This window comes from Colletotrichum jinshuiense, chromosome 2, assembly GCF_051148585.1.
Source record: "Colletotrichum jinshuiense chromosome 2, complete sequence".
NCBI classification, from domain to species: domain Eukaryota; kingdom Fungi; phylum Ascomycota; class Sordariomycetes; order Glomerellales; family Glomerellaceae; genus Colletotrichum; species Colletotrichum jinshuiense.
In genome coordinates, this window is record NC_139309.1 from 136413 (window position 1) to 148244 (window position 11832).

Genomic DNA, 11832 nt, shown 5'->3' on the forward strand with positions numbered 1-11832 from the left:
CAAACAATATATTCCAGGACTGATCCGACGGCCCGGGGAGTGAGCGTGCAAGTTATATTCGACGACTTCCGAAGCGGTCACGCTGATAGAAATGAGAAATGACCTGTCTAGACAGCTTCTATAACTCCGATCAAGGCATTGCATGAGGTTCCAGATGTGCGCGAGGGTGGTGCCGTGCTGCTGCCGCGAAGCGAAGCGAGTGGGTGTGGGGTTTGACCGGTCGGGAAAGACGGAGGGACCGTAGGTGACATGGTCGCTCGATTTGGAAAGCAGGAGGCAAAATCGGACGCCTCACCTCCTCCTTCTGGAGGAGTTGGAGGCTCTGGCCTTCCGTGGCACCACCCCTCCAGGCGAGTGAGTGAGTGAGTGAGTGAGTGCAGCGGGCTCGTTGCAGAGGTACAAGTGGCATTCTTGGCTCGTTGCGGGATTTCCTCGCAGGCTTGGGGTGGAATCAACACGAGTATAAACGCCAAGACCGCAAGATGGGTGTAACATTTGGCAAAGTCAATTAGAGTAGAGCGCCGGCCAGCATCTCGGTTCTTCAACGAGGTGAACCGGCGTTGAGTTCCGAGGCCCACGGCGAGGCCGGCAGCTGGCGAAACGGGGTGGGCCGCTTCCCCAGCGAGGAATCAGGGAGATGGGCCGGCAACGGGATCCGGGTTGAATGGTATCGAGGTAGGGATGTCAGCGGAGCAGGAGGGAGCACTGACTTCCAAAGAGGTGGAGAGGTGGAGAGACGAAAGGGGGGCCCCTTCGGCCATGCGTTCCCAAGGAGGCCGAGTGAGATTGGCGGGTGGGTGCGGACACGATGCCAAAATGCTTAGGGGCGGAACTGCGCACCGTATCCTCGGAGGAGACACTAGGCGGATTGGGCTGGGCTGCTAGCCATCGACGTGGCCCATCGAGGGGACAAGTTGTCAGGTTGCTGGCGTTGAAGGATGCGCTGATTATCATGATGGACTTGATTGATTGTCGAATCTCCCACAGTTCCGCAGTTGTCAATCATGTCCTCAAACCGACCAGAAGGTGCGCCGCTGCGGGGGATTTAATTAACTCTTTTTGATTTTATTTTGTCTCATCTTTTTCCTGCACCCCGAGCCTAAGCATCGGTACGTACCTAGTGTACGAAGTTGTCGGGGTGGCGTCATGGTGGAACTGCAAGGAATGCTACGCAGGGGGGCGGAGGAAGGAAAGCTGCGTGCCGTGTCTTTTTGCTGGGTTCGTTCTGACATAGTAAGACGTTGCTGAGTAGGACAAGGCACCACTCAGGATGAGAGTGAGCAAACAGGGCAAGTCGAGTGAAGCAGGACAGGGAGACGGAGAGAGGGACGGGCACCGAAACAGGAGCTGAGGCTAAAAATACCTACGCAACAAAAGCTTGACTTGACTCGGGATTCCTGACGGCATTGCTCGGGAATTCTCGTGGGGTTCTTTATTGGCATGTCTTTGTCCAGCTCCAGTTCGCTGGCGTCATGGAACACGGTACGGCACCTGCAGCAAAGGATGGTCGATGCCCGAGGGTTTGGGGCCACTAGCCAACCTGCTTTTGCTTAATGGCAGATACAATACGGTAGAAGGCGACGACGCCATTTCACGCTGCCGACGGTGCTTGTTGAACATTTGTGCGGGTCGCCCCCCTAGCGCGGGTACGAAGTACACTATGTTACTAGTAGATCTATCTACATGGAGGTAGGTATCCGGGGGGGGGGGGGGTCGCCGGCCAGGCCCGAATGAAGGAGCGTGGAAGCGAAAGAGCACAGCAGACAAAGAGGCGGGTGTTGACTGGCTTTGGCGAACTGCAACAGCACAGCACCTCAGGAGGACTGCTGCTGGTGATGGGGGAGGGGGAGATATTCAAGGCGAGGCGAGGCAAAGCAAATGAGCAGGAGGATCGAGGAAGGCAGGCGGCAGGGCAGCAGCAGTAATCCAGGCCCCACACGCGGTGCTTCGGTGCTTCTCGTGTCCCGTCTAGTGATCTGATCCGAACACTACGTAGTGTACTCCGTACTGTCAATCACCTACCGCATCGGACCTGCCTGGTCGCGCCCATCAGTCGTCACGACCTTCACAGGCGCTTCCTGCCGGAGGAGGACAGTTTGTCTTCGTATTGGCAGGTCCCATTCCACAGTGCCGTCACAAATAGGTAAGGTACCGAATACGGCCCATCGCTCCTCCTCGATGCAGCCAGCTATACTACGGTAGACAAGACAAATGGCATGTACGGATACCGGTACACCAATTGCACTTGCACTTGCACTCTGTCTGCCGGGTGCAATGAGCCTGCCGTCTCCTTACCTTTTTTCTGTCTTCTTTTTTTCTTCTTTCCTTGCCAATTCTTTTTGCCGTGCGATTTATTTCCCTTGCATCCATCTCGCTTCTTTCCCCCGTCCGTAAGCGATCCGCCCTGCCGTCAGACACCAACCACATGGTGCAGCTGGGCCACAAGCATCGCCACCCCTGCGTCGTCTTGCAGCCGCCTCGCTGTCTGAGCTGAGCCGGCAGGGAAAGTAAGTGAAAATAAGGGAAAGTGTCCGTAGGGGCGACAGGGATGCCGACCGCAGCACGGTACGTACCGCTTCCCCTGCCGCGCTAATCTTTCCTTAACCCCCAACGCGGTCAAGGTTCATTTCATCCTTGCAGCCAAGCATAACACCCACACAATGTTAGGAACAAACTTCACCAAGCTCCTTAACTTCTAACAGCACTCGGTGGGGGCCCGCTTTCTCTCTCGCTCTCCCTCTGCCTCCTCGGAAAGCTCAGCCTGCTGCTGCTGCCTGCCTCCAATGTCCGTCTGCTCTGCCATGTGTGTCGCTTCCAACGACGGCCTGCCATACGGCTTCCCTGCGACATGGCCCTACGGCCGTCTTCATGGACGTGTCAAAATGTCGCATCAATGCCAGTCCCCCGTTGCCGGTGCCGGTGTCGTGTCTAAACTTCAAGTGTTGAAAGGAATAACCCGGCCCAGCCAAAAGCTAAATTTCCTTGCCGTTTGGACGGTCCCCTGTTCTTTTTCCTTCCACTGTTAGTGCGACAGACCTGTACCGGTAGAACACGCCCAGCGTATCCGTACGTGGCGTTCAATTGTCTCTTTCCGCAACTCCACTAGCCCTGCCATTCACCCCGTTCCCGCTTCTCGGGCCCATTACCATCTTCTCCTTCTTAGCACGCTTTAGCTTTCAGGGTCGCTAACGTAGTGGGCATACTACTCTACTAAGGTAGGTACATCAAACTCCTGCCTGCCTACCACGGTACGTACCTGCTCCCATCTCGCCGCCTCTTACCTCGCACCAGCGCATCCCTCCCCCTCCACCTCCTTCCGTCGCCCATCACTTTTTTTGCGCGTGGCTTACATCTGCTTGTCCAGGGTACCCCATTCACTCTGTCGCCCTTGCCCGACCGTCCTCTCTTTTGGCTATTCTGTTCTTTTCAACTCTCGACGTCCTTTGAACTCTCCTTCCCCTCCGTCTTTCCCAGTCTTAGCCGACGACGCGTGAGAGCATTCCTTCCGACGAACCCGCCCATCGCGTTCGCGCTCTCTATCTCTCTCTCTCTCTCTCTCTCCCCGACGGCAAACCCACCTGCCGATACGACTGACTGACCGACTGCCACTGCGCGCCATTCGACTACGGCACCCTCGTCGTAGCCGTCGCCGCAGCCGCCGCCGCCGTAGCCGATACGTGCTATCATGGGATTGAGCCAACGACGGCATGACGCTTGTGTGAACCCTATAGTTGCCGTCAACATGTTATCCCGCCGCGTCCTCACCATCCTCGCCCTCGTCACCGTCACCGCCGTCATCTTCCTCGTTTCCTCCAAGAGACTCGGCGGCGACTGGTCCATCGAGGGCCCCAACTACCACCCCTTCAAGGGCCACAGGCCGCCTCCTCCTCCGGGCAGCTCCCCCGGTGCCGATCCCAGCGGCCGCCCTCCTATTCCTCCTCCGCCGACCCCTCCTCCGGCCTACCAAGACGACCACCTCGCCCACAATGTGACGAACCAAGACATCCCCTACCGCCCTCACGACCCGGTTTGCGACACCTTCCCCGACACGAGTAACATCCTCGTCGTCATGAAGACGGGCGCCACCGAATCCTTCGACAAGGTGCCCACCCAGCTCATGACCATGCTCAAGTGCTTGCCCGAGTTCTTCATCTTCTCCGACCTCGACCAGACCGTCGCAAACTATCACATTCGCGACAGCCTCGACGCCGTTCTTCCCGAGGCTATGGAGGGGAACAAGGACTTTGATTTGTACCGCCGCCAAAAGGCCTGCCAGGCCGACCAGCAGAGCTGTAACAAGCTGGCCGAGAGCAAGGACGAGGGTTGGAATCTCGACAAGTACAAGAACGTGCACATCGCCGAGAAGACGTACCGCATGCGCCCCAACTACGACTGGTACATTTACATCGACGCCGACACCTACGTGCTCTGGCCCACGCTCGTCCAGTGGCTCAAGAACCTCAACCCGAAGAACAAGCACTACTTGGGCAGTGTTACCATGATCCGCAACTTCGTCTTCGGCCACGGAGGCAGCGGTTACATTGTCTCCCAGGCCGCGATGCACGACATGATTGCGGACCACAAGGATGTCGGCAACAAGTGGGATGTCCGCGCTGGCAAGGAGTGCTGCGGCGACTACATCTTTGCGCTCGCCATGAAGGACAACGCTGACGTGAACGTACATAATGTGGTATGTGCTTACGGCCCCCCTTTCGGTCTCGCTCTGGAACAGACCCAACTAACCTTTCCCGCAGTGGCCCACGATCAACGGCGAGAAGCCCTTCACCCTCCCCTACGGTCCGACGCACTGGTGCCACCCCATCGTGACGATGCACCACATGAACGCCGAGGAAATATCAACCTTTTGGGAATACGAGCACAAGCGCTACGCCGACCCGAGTTTGCCGCAGCCACCGCCCGTCATGCGGATCAAGGACATTTACCACGAATTCTTCGCGCCCCGCATGCAGCACGAGCGCGCCGACTGGGACAACCTCGCCGATGACCGTTTCTACCTCAACGAAACAGCCGGCACTCACGAAGATTGGCAACTCGGCCGGGCCAAGACAGAGGACCTGACGCCGGAGGAGAAGGTTGCGCATGTGTCTTTCGGCCACTGCCGCAAGGCCTGCGAGGCCGACAAATCGTGCTTCTCGTACCAATACAAGAACGGCGTCTGCGGCTTCAGCTGGGCCTGGAAGCTCGGCCACCCCGTCAAGCGCCAGTCCGTGGACGAGCAGCGCACCATGTCCGGCTGGGATGTTCGCAAGATCAACAGCTGGATCGAGGCCCAGGGCGAGTGCGGCCCGGTCAAGTGGCCCGATGTCTGAGGTGGACGCGAGGATCATCAACAATCACCACGAAACATCCCCATCGACAAGAAAGCGCTGCGCCGAGACGCTGCACCGGCAGCAATTACTAGTACGAGGACTGGTGCCATTCAAGGCATGCGAAGTGAACGTATTGTTTCACGTGGAGTCCGCATTCCATGTCTCACTACGCACAAGTGGCTTGGATGCCGGATGCGCGGGATTCTTGGACACTGCGGGGGAATGCAACACCCTCTTCCCACGAGAGCTCCCTTGGATCGGAAATCGCTCCCCCGGGAGGAGGCTAACCAAAAACAAGAAAGCCAGGCGTTGTACCGGTTTGGCATGTATAGAACCGAAAGCATGTGTGTATGTTTGTTTTTTTAGTGTGTACAACATCATGAGATAGGCGAGGCAGGCATCGGTTTTTGTTCGAGATGACCTTGGCGTTGACATGGGAAGACGTTTCGTTATAGGAACGGCCCCTTTTCTTCTATATACTTTTTATTTTATTTTAAACTTTGCTGGCATGGCACTTGAGATACGAGCGCGGGGTTCCGAGATAGAAAGACCATTTTTAGGATATATCCATCCGTACATATATACTTTTCATTGCATATGTTTTGATCGTCCTGCTTGCTTCGCCTTGATGGCTCTCCTCCCGTAGCTTGATCGGACGGATCTGGTTCGTTGCTGCCCACCTACCGAGACGCCGGGCTCTCGACGGGGGGTGGACCGTCTTCAATCTCTTGACTCATGCTTGGCTCCTGCGGGCGCGTTTAGTGAGATGACAGGTAAACATGCAAGCATGGCTGAGCCAAGAGATGAGGGGCTGCTTGCCGTTGCTGTTGTTGGGCATGCGGCCTCCATGGACGGTCAGACCTTTACATTCCACGGGCTAGCCTTGTTGATTCCGCACCGGATGGACTGCCGGCATGCCAAGTGCCAAGTGCCTAGTGCTGCCCGCTGTCGCCTTATTGCCGCGCATGTTCCGGGTTTGGGACCGGCCCATCATCTCACGTCAAGCCCCCGCGGGGGTGGGGGGTTTTGTTGTTCGGTTGATTGAATCGGGCATTGTACATGTTGGGTATATGGAGACGGCACATCCACAGTAGACCGGGTCCGACGGATGGTGATCATAACATCGTGAAATTATCCTCCTCCGTTTTTTATGTCTCCTTTCCCTTCTCTCCTTCTTTCTTGTTCGCGCTAGTGACTCTCGGCCTCGCTCCCCTACTTGCTCATCAACTCGGCCCCGCTCCGGATGACGCCGACCACGGCGCCCGTCTGCACGGTCTCGCTGCCGCCGCCGGCCACGCGGTGCTCGATGTCGGCGAGCCCGTCCAGCCACTTGATCATGACCTCGGGCTTGACCTCGAGCGCGGTCAGCTGCTCGGCCAGGGCGGTGATGATGTCGGCCAGCGCCAGGCCCCGCGACGCCTTTAATGTGTTGATGGTCGTCAGGCAGGACGTGACGTCGGTTGTGCTGAGGAGGGTGTCCAGGATCTCCTGGACGGCGTCGGGCTGCGGGGCGGCGATGCAGTTGTATATCGTCTCGGTCGAGATGGTCTCCCTCACGATGTCGCTCTCGGCGACCTTGGGTGCGTCCTTGGGCTGGAGAGGTGTACCTACGGGCGCCGGCCGGCCTGGTCAGTATAGGATTCACATATTTTAGGGGAAGCGGGAGGGGGGTAGGGGGTTCCCGGGACACAACTCACTTGATGCGTGGCAAGCCTGGAGCACGTTGAGCGCCCTTCTCATGTCGCCCTTGCTCAGCTTCACGAGCGCGTCGGTGGCATCGGGCATGATCTTGACGTGCTCCTCCTCGATGACCTTGTCGACGAGCACCCTGATGTCGCGCTCCTTCAGCGGGCTGAAGCGGAACCGGGTGCATCTCGACAGCAGCGCGGGCGAGAGCTTGTGCGAGTAGTTTGCAATGATGCAGAAGCGGGTGTTGACCGTGTACTTCTCCATGATGCGGCGCAGGGCCATCTGGGCCGTGTTGGTCATGGCGTCGGCCTCGTCGAGGATGATGAGCTTGTACGAGGCGATGCCGGCGCCGCCCGACTTGGCCGAGGGGCCGAGGGTGAAGATCTGCTTCGTCGAGGCGAACGTCTTGATCTGCTCGCGCACGACGTCGATGCCGCGGTCGTCCGAGGCGTTGAGCTCGAGCACCATCTGCCGCATGTTCTCGGCGCCGTAGATGCGCCGCGCCAGGGCGAGGATCGTCGACGTCTTGCCCGTGCCCGGTGGGCCGTAGAGGAGGAGGTGGGGGAGGCGGTTCGAGTCGACGAACTTGTTGATTGTCGCGAGGATGTCCTGGTGGCCCGACACGTCGGCGAGGCTCACGGGGCGGTACTTTTCAACCCTGGGGAGACGCCGGTCAGCGGTGTCCTGAGTGGGGGGATGCAATGGGCTCACTCACCATGGCAGGCTGTCCTCGGCTTCGACCGGGAGGTTGGCGGCGCTGCGCTTGCCCTGCTTGGCGTCGGACGAGAAGGTGATGTCCTTGGACACGGGGACGTCGACGTCCATCTCATCCTCGAAGTCGGACATTGTAATTGTGTCTGTGTGGGCCGGGTCGGGTGATTGGGTAGTGGTTGTAGTGTTGGTGGCGGCGGTGGTGATGGTTTGGGATGCGGGTAGCAAAAGTGAGCCGCGGCCGGAGACAGATCTTCGGACGCGATGCGATTAGCTCGGAAGACGCGTTGTGACGCGTCTAGGTAATCCGAGCTCACGTGACCACTTTAGCTAAGAAAGCCAATTGGCGCGGACCGGATTCCTGGAAGATGCGCCCCCACCCCCACACATGTACCTCCCTCTATGGTCTATGGTCACATACCGACCCGTTCGCGGGCATCGGAAGCAGTAGGTAATGTAAATGCACCTACTTGATTATGTCGAGTGATGGATTTCGGCATTTCCTGAGCAAACTCATCCTGAATCCGGGTAGTCGTATCCGTTCCTTCATCTCGTGGAATTACCGTGTCATTATGCATCAGCGCCAGCATCAGCATCATCAGCATCAGCATCAGCGTCGGCGTCGGCGTCGGCATCGGCATCGTATTCCAGGGCTGTCTAGGCCTAGGCCGGTCTTGGAGTGTTTGTTTACGCCAACCCTTAAATCGGCTGTCCACGTCTTTCACCCCATGTCTCTCACTCAACCTGTTTCATCAGTCCGTTGAGTCCTCGCCGACACCCCCTCCATCTAAATCTATCTCCCTGTCGTATTCGTTGCTCTCGCCGTCCAATATTCGTTCCGGCTTTTCCACACAATGGCCACGGTTCCCATCGTTGAGTCGGCCAGGCTGGAGGACGCTCCCGCCATCGCCGAAGTGTTTTTCAAGGCGTTCAACAACGACTACTTTCAGACTCTATTCCCCCAGAACATGCATGGCCGCGACTACATGATCAAGGCGTACGAGGGTTTCATGCTCTCCAAGCAGCACGGATCCCAGGAAGGCCAGGTCTACGTCGTGAGGGACCAGAAAGGTGGGTAAAACGGCCCGCCATCCAAGTCCGTTCCCGTGCGCCTTCGCCGGAGGTACATGCCTCGCAAGGCCGCCGTAGTCGTGGCTTTCGACTGACAGCTGCACTGTCCCAGGCGAACCAGTGTCTGCCGCGCTCCTCTGGCTTATCCGCCCCGAGGACAACGGTACCTGGTCGTGGAGAAAGCGATGGCCCCCCGCGAATGCAGGTCAGAAGGATGAGCTGCTCGACCACTTCTTCTCCGGTATGGCGACTCAGCACGATCGCGTCATGGGCAAGGACCCGCACGTCTGTACGTTGGATCAAGCATTCCTTGCCTTGGGAAACATCTCCCGGGTCTGCTCGCATCCCACCGGCGGCACGGCAAACACTGACCAGGCCCAAGACTTCGAGTTGATCATGACGGACCCCGCCCATCAGAGGCAAGGCCACGCCCTTGCCCTCCTGCAACGAGCGTCCGAAATCGCCGACGGCCTGGGCTACCCTGCGTACCTCGACGCCGAGAAGTACATCACGCACCTCTACAGCCGCGCGGGCTACGTCGCCAACAGCAGCGTAGAACAAACTTCAGTCATGGTTCCCATGGTGCGACCAGCCAAGTCTCGGTGATTTCTTTAGCGGCATTAAATGCCAGCTTTTGATACTTTGTTTTAATATTTTGCCCTTCTCGTCTCTACGAGGAGGGTGGCCACCAATGAAAGTATTGTGAAGTGGCTAACTAGTAGTATACATCATTCGGAAGCCCAAGCGGCCCCGGTTTCCAAACTCGCTTTCTTCGCTTGAAAAAGAATTGGTTCGCTCTGCTTTTAACTTTGGGTTCACTGTCTCATGCCCCCCTTTTCGTTTCCGTACGAACCACCCCAATACTCCTCCTGGTACTGCGCCTCGTCCCGGGAGTTGTACGTCTGCCGCTGCTCGTATTCCCCGTACATGGACGGCCGCATCGGTCGCCTTGGGGGCAGCTCCCCGCCCATCTGGGCATAGAGAGTTGGGATGTCCGGGATGTCTGGGACCTCCGGATACTCCGTCGGTTCCCTCATCGGGCGCGGCGGCTGCTTGATGGCGTCAATGATGGTCTGTCTCCTGGTGATTCTCTTCGCCCTATCCGGCAGAGTCGCCTCCGCCTCGATGTCCTTCTCGGCGGCGTCCTTCTCCTTCTTGGTGGCGAAGAAGATGGTAAACACCATCTCCATGTCATCCGGCCCCTTTCTCTCGCGCATAATCTGATGCGGGATCTCCAAGTCATCAATGAGCCGCTCAATCTCCTCAACGGAGTACTGGCCCTTGTTCTTGTCGCCGGAGTAGTCGCCAGGCCCGCTCGCGCCGTTGGGAATGTGAAAGCGGAGGTCGACCCTGAGCGCGGCGTAGAGGGCGACGACAATGATCTCAAACATGAAACCAGTCGTGTAAAACACCGCCTTGCCGTAGAGGACGTTGGTGGTCCCCGGCAGCTCCTTGTTGAAGACGGCGTACAGGCGGATAGACTGCCCGGTGATCAGGAGCAAAGACGCCAGGTAGAGCATTGCCACCTTGACCCTCTGCGAGCCAGTACCAAACTTTTCCGGCTGGGGTCCGGGCACGGACAGGCATGCGGTCACGAGGAGCACGGGAAACACCGAAAGCCATGTGTTCCAGGAGCTGCCAAACTTGAGGAGGTTCTCCGTCGCCTCGAGACGGTCAATGTTGCCCACGCTGAAGAAGCTGATGATCGTCGAGGTCATGTTGAACACGATGAACACCGGGACGGAGATGAGCAGAACAAAGACGAACTGGCTGAAGGCCGTGCACCACCCGGCCTTGGGGTGGATCGAGCGGGCCAGTCGTTGGGCGAAGAAGATGTTGACTGCAAACAGGAGGGCGGCGCTAAAAATTGCGGTCAGCTTGATGGCTCTTTCGAAATTCCACAGTAGTCGAGCAGTCACTCACCCGCCGTTCTCGGTGATCAAGGCCACGAGGATGACACCTCGCGTTGACACGACCGACCAGGTTATCCGGAAGACGCAGGTAAGGGTGCGGATCACGCAAAAGTCAAAGACGATGTCCGAAATGAGGAACTTGTGGCCTCGCTTCGCATTCCGCCTGTAGATGCTGATGTGGACGTAGGCCCCGAGCATGAACATTATCATGAACATGATGGTGATGGGCAAGTCGACATTCTTATTGGGGATGCCACCCGGGAATACGCCGTTGGCGGGGTCGGGAGGACCCATGGGCAGACCGCCAGGGGGTCCCATGTTCATACCGCTAGGAGGCCCAACCTGAGCCTGCGGGTTGGGGTTAAGGTTGGGCGAGCCGCCCCTCGCTGGTGCAGAGTTGTTCATTGTTGGAGCGAGTACTGGAGGTGCCGGTGCGACGGCACTGCTGGGGAGGGCTTTTGATGGAATTGCTGCCGCCGGCCGAGGTGGTGGTGGTGGTGGAGGCAATGAGCTGGGCTGGGTGGTTACTGGATTTGCCAATAGTAGAGGAGCCAGAGGCTTCGGAGCTGCTGCTGCTGCTTTAGGGGTAGTCTTCGGGGCCGGGCCGGACGGAGTTGAAGAGCTGGATGATATTTGTATCAAAAAGGGGTTGTAGTTGGCATAGGGAAGAACATTCGGAGGTATGCTCTGAGGAGCAGCGGCGGGTGGTGGTGGTGGTGGTGGTGCCAGTTGTGATGGCTTTTGAGCCGGCGGTGGAGGTGGAGGTGGAGGCTGAGGTGCTACCGTTTGTGTGACGGTGATGTAGCTGGGTGCAAGAGTCTTGATTTGCGTAGAGATGATGAAGTTCGTTGCAACAACGACTGGCGGGGGTTGAATTGCGCCGGCAACGGGAGCAGTCGCTCTTGCAATGGACGAGTTTTGAGGAGCCAAAGTAGCTACGCCCAGCGTGGCAAGAGGTCTCGGGGCAGATGCTGCTGCTGCTGCTGCGCGTGATGCTGAAGGGTCTGCTGTCTTGGCACCTTGGAGAGCGATGATGCCTTGAGATAATACAGGAACAACAGCAGTAAACAGCCCAGCAATGCCGGCCATGGTTGCTTATAGCAGGAGGCGAACCGCCT

The 11832-nt window shown here is 57.9% G+C and overlaps 4 protein-coding genes across 4 annotated transcripts; 2 read left to right on the forward strand and 2 right to left on the reverse strand.

The window, feature by feature from the left end:
• Nucleotides 1-3685: 3685 nt before the first annotated feature.
• Nucleotides 3686-5330, forward strand: EsH8_II_000036 (uncharacterized protein; the record flags this gene model as incomplete). The annotated part of the gene is made up of 2 exons (XM_083263334.1): nucleotides 3686-4690; nucleotides 4755-5330. The coding sequence occupies 2 exons, from the start codon at nucleotides 3686-3688 to the stop codon at nucleotides 5328-5330; spliced, it is 1581 nt and encodes a 526-aa protein (XP_083120656.1).
• A 1212-nt stretch (nucleotides 5331-6542) lies between these two features.
• On the reverse strand, nucleotides 6543-7865 carry EsH8_II_000037 (uncharacterized protein; the record flags this gene model as incomplete). The annotated part of the gene is made up of 3 exons (XM_083263335.1): nucleotides 6543-6937; nucleotides 7028-7677; nucleotides 7735-7865. The coding sequence occupies 3 exons, from the start codon at nucleotides 7863-7865 to the stop codon at nucleotides 6543-6545; spliced, it is 1176 nt and encodes a 391-aa protein (XP_083120657.1).
• A 719-nt stretch (nucleotides 7866-8584) lies between these two features.
• EsH8_II_000038 (GNAT family N-acetyltransferase) lies at nucleotides 8585-9407 on the forward strand (the record flags this gene model as incomplete). The annotated part of the gene is made up of 3 exons (XM_083263336.1): nucleotides 8585-8801; nucleotides 8914-9090; nucleotides 9184-9407. The coding sequence occupies 3 exons, from the start codon at nucleotides 8585-8587 to the stop codon at nucleotides 9405-9407; spliced, it is 618 nt and encodes a 205-aa protein (XP_083120658.1).
• Nucleotides 9408-9616: 209 nt separating this feature from the next.
• On the reverse strand, nucleotides 9617-11119 carry EsH8_II_000039 (uncharacterized protein; the record flags this gene model as incomplete). Its single annotated transcript, XM_083263337.1, has 2 exons — nucleotides 9617-10661; nucleotides 10725-11119. The coding sequence occupies 2 exons, from the start codon at nucleotides 11117-11119 to the stop codon at nucleotides 9617-9619; spliced, it is 1440 nt and encodes a 479-aa protein (XP_083120659.1).
• Between the last annotated feature and the right edge of the window lie 713 nt (nucleotides 11120-11832).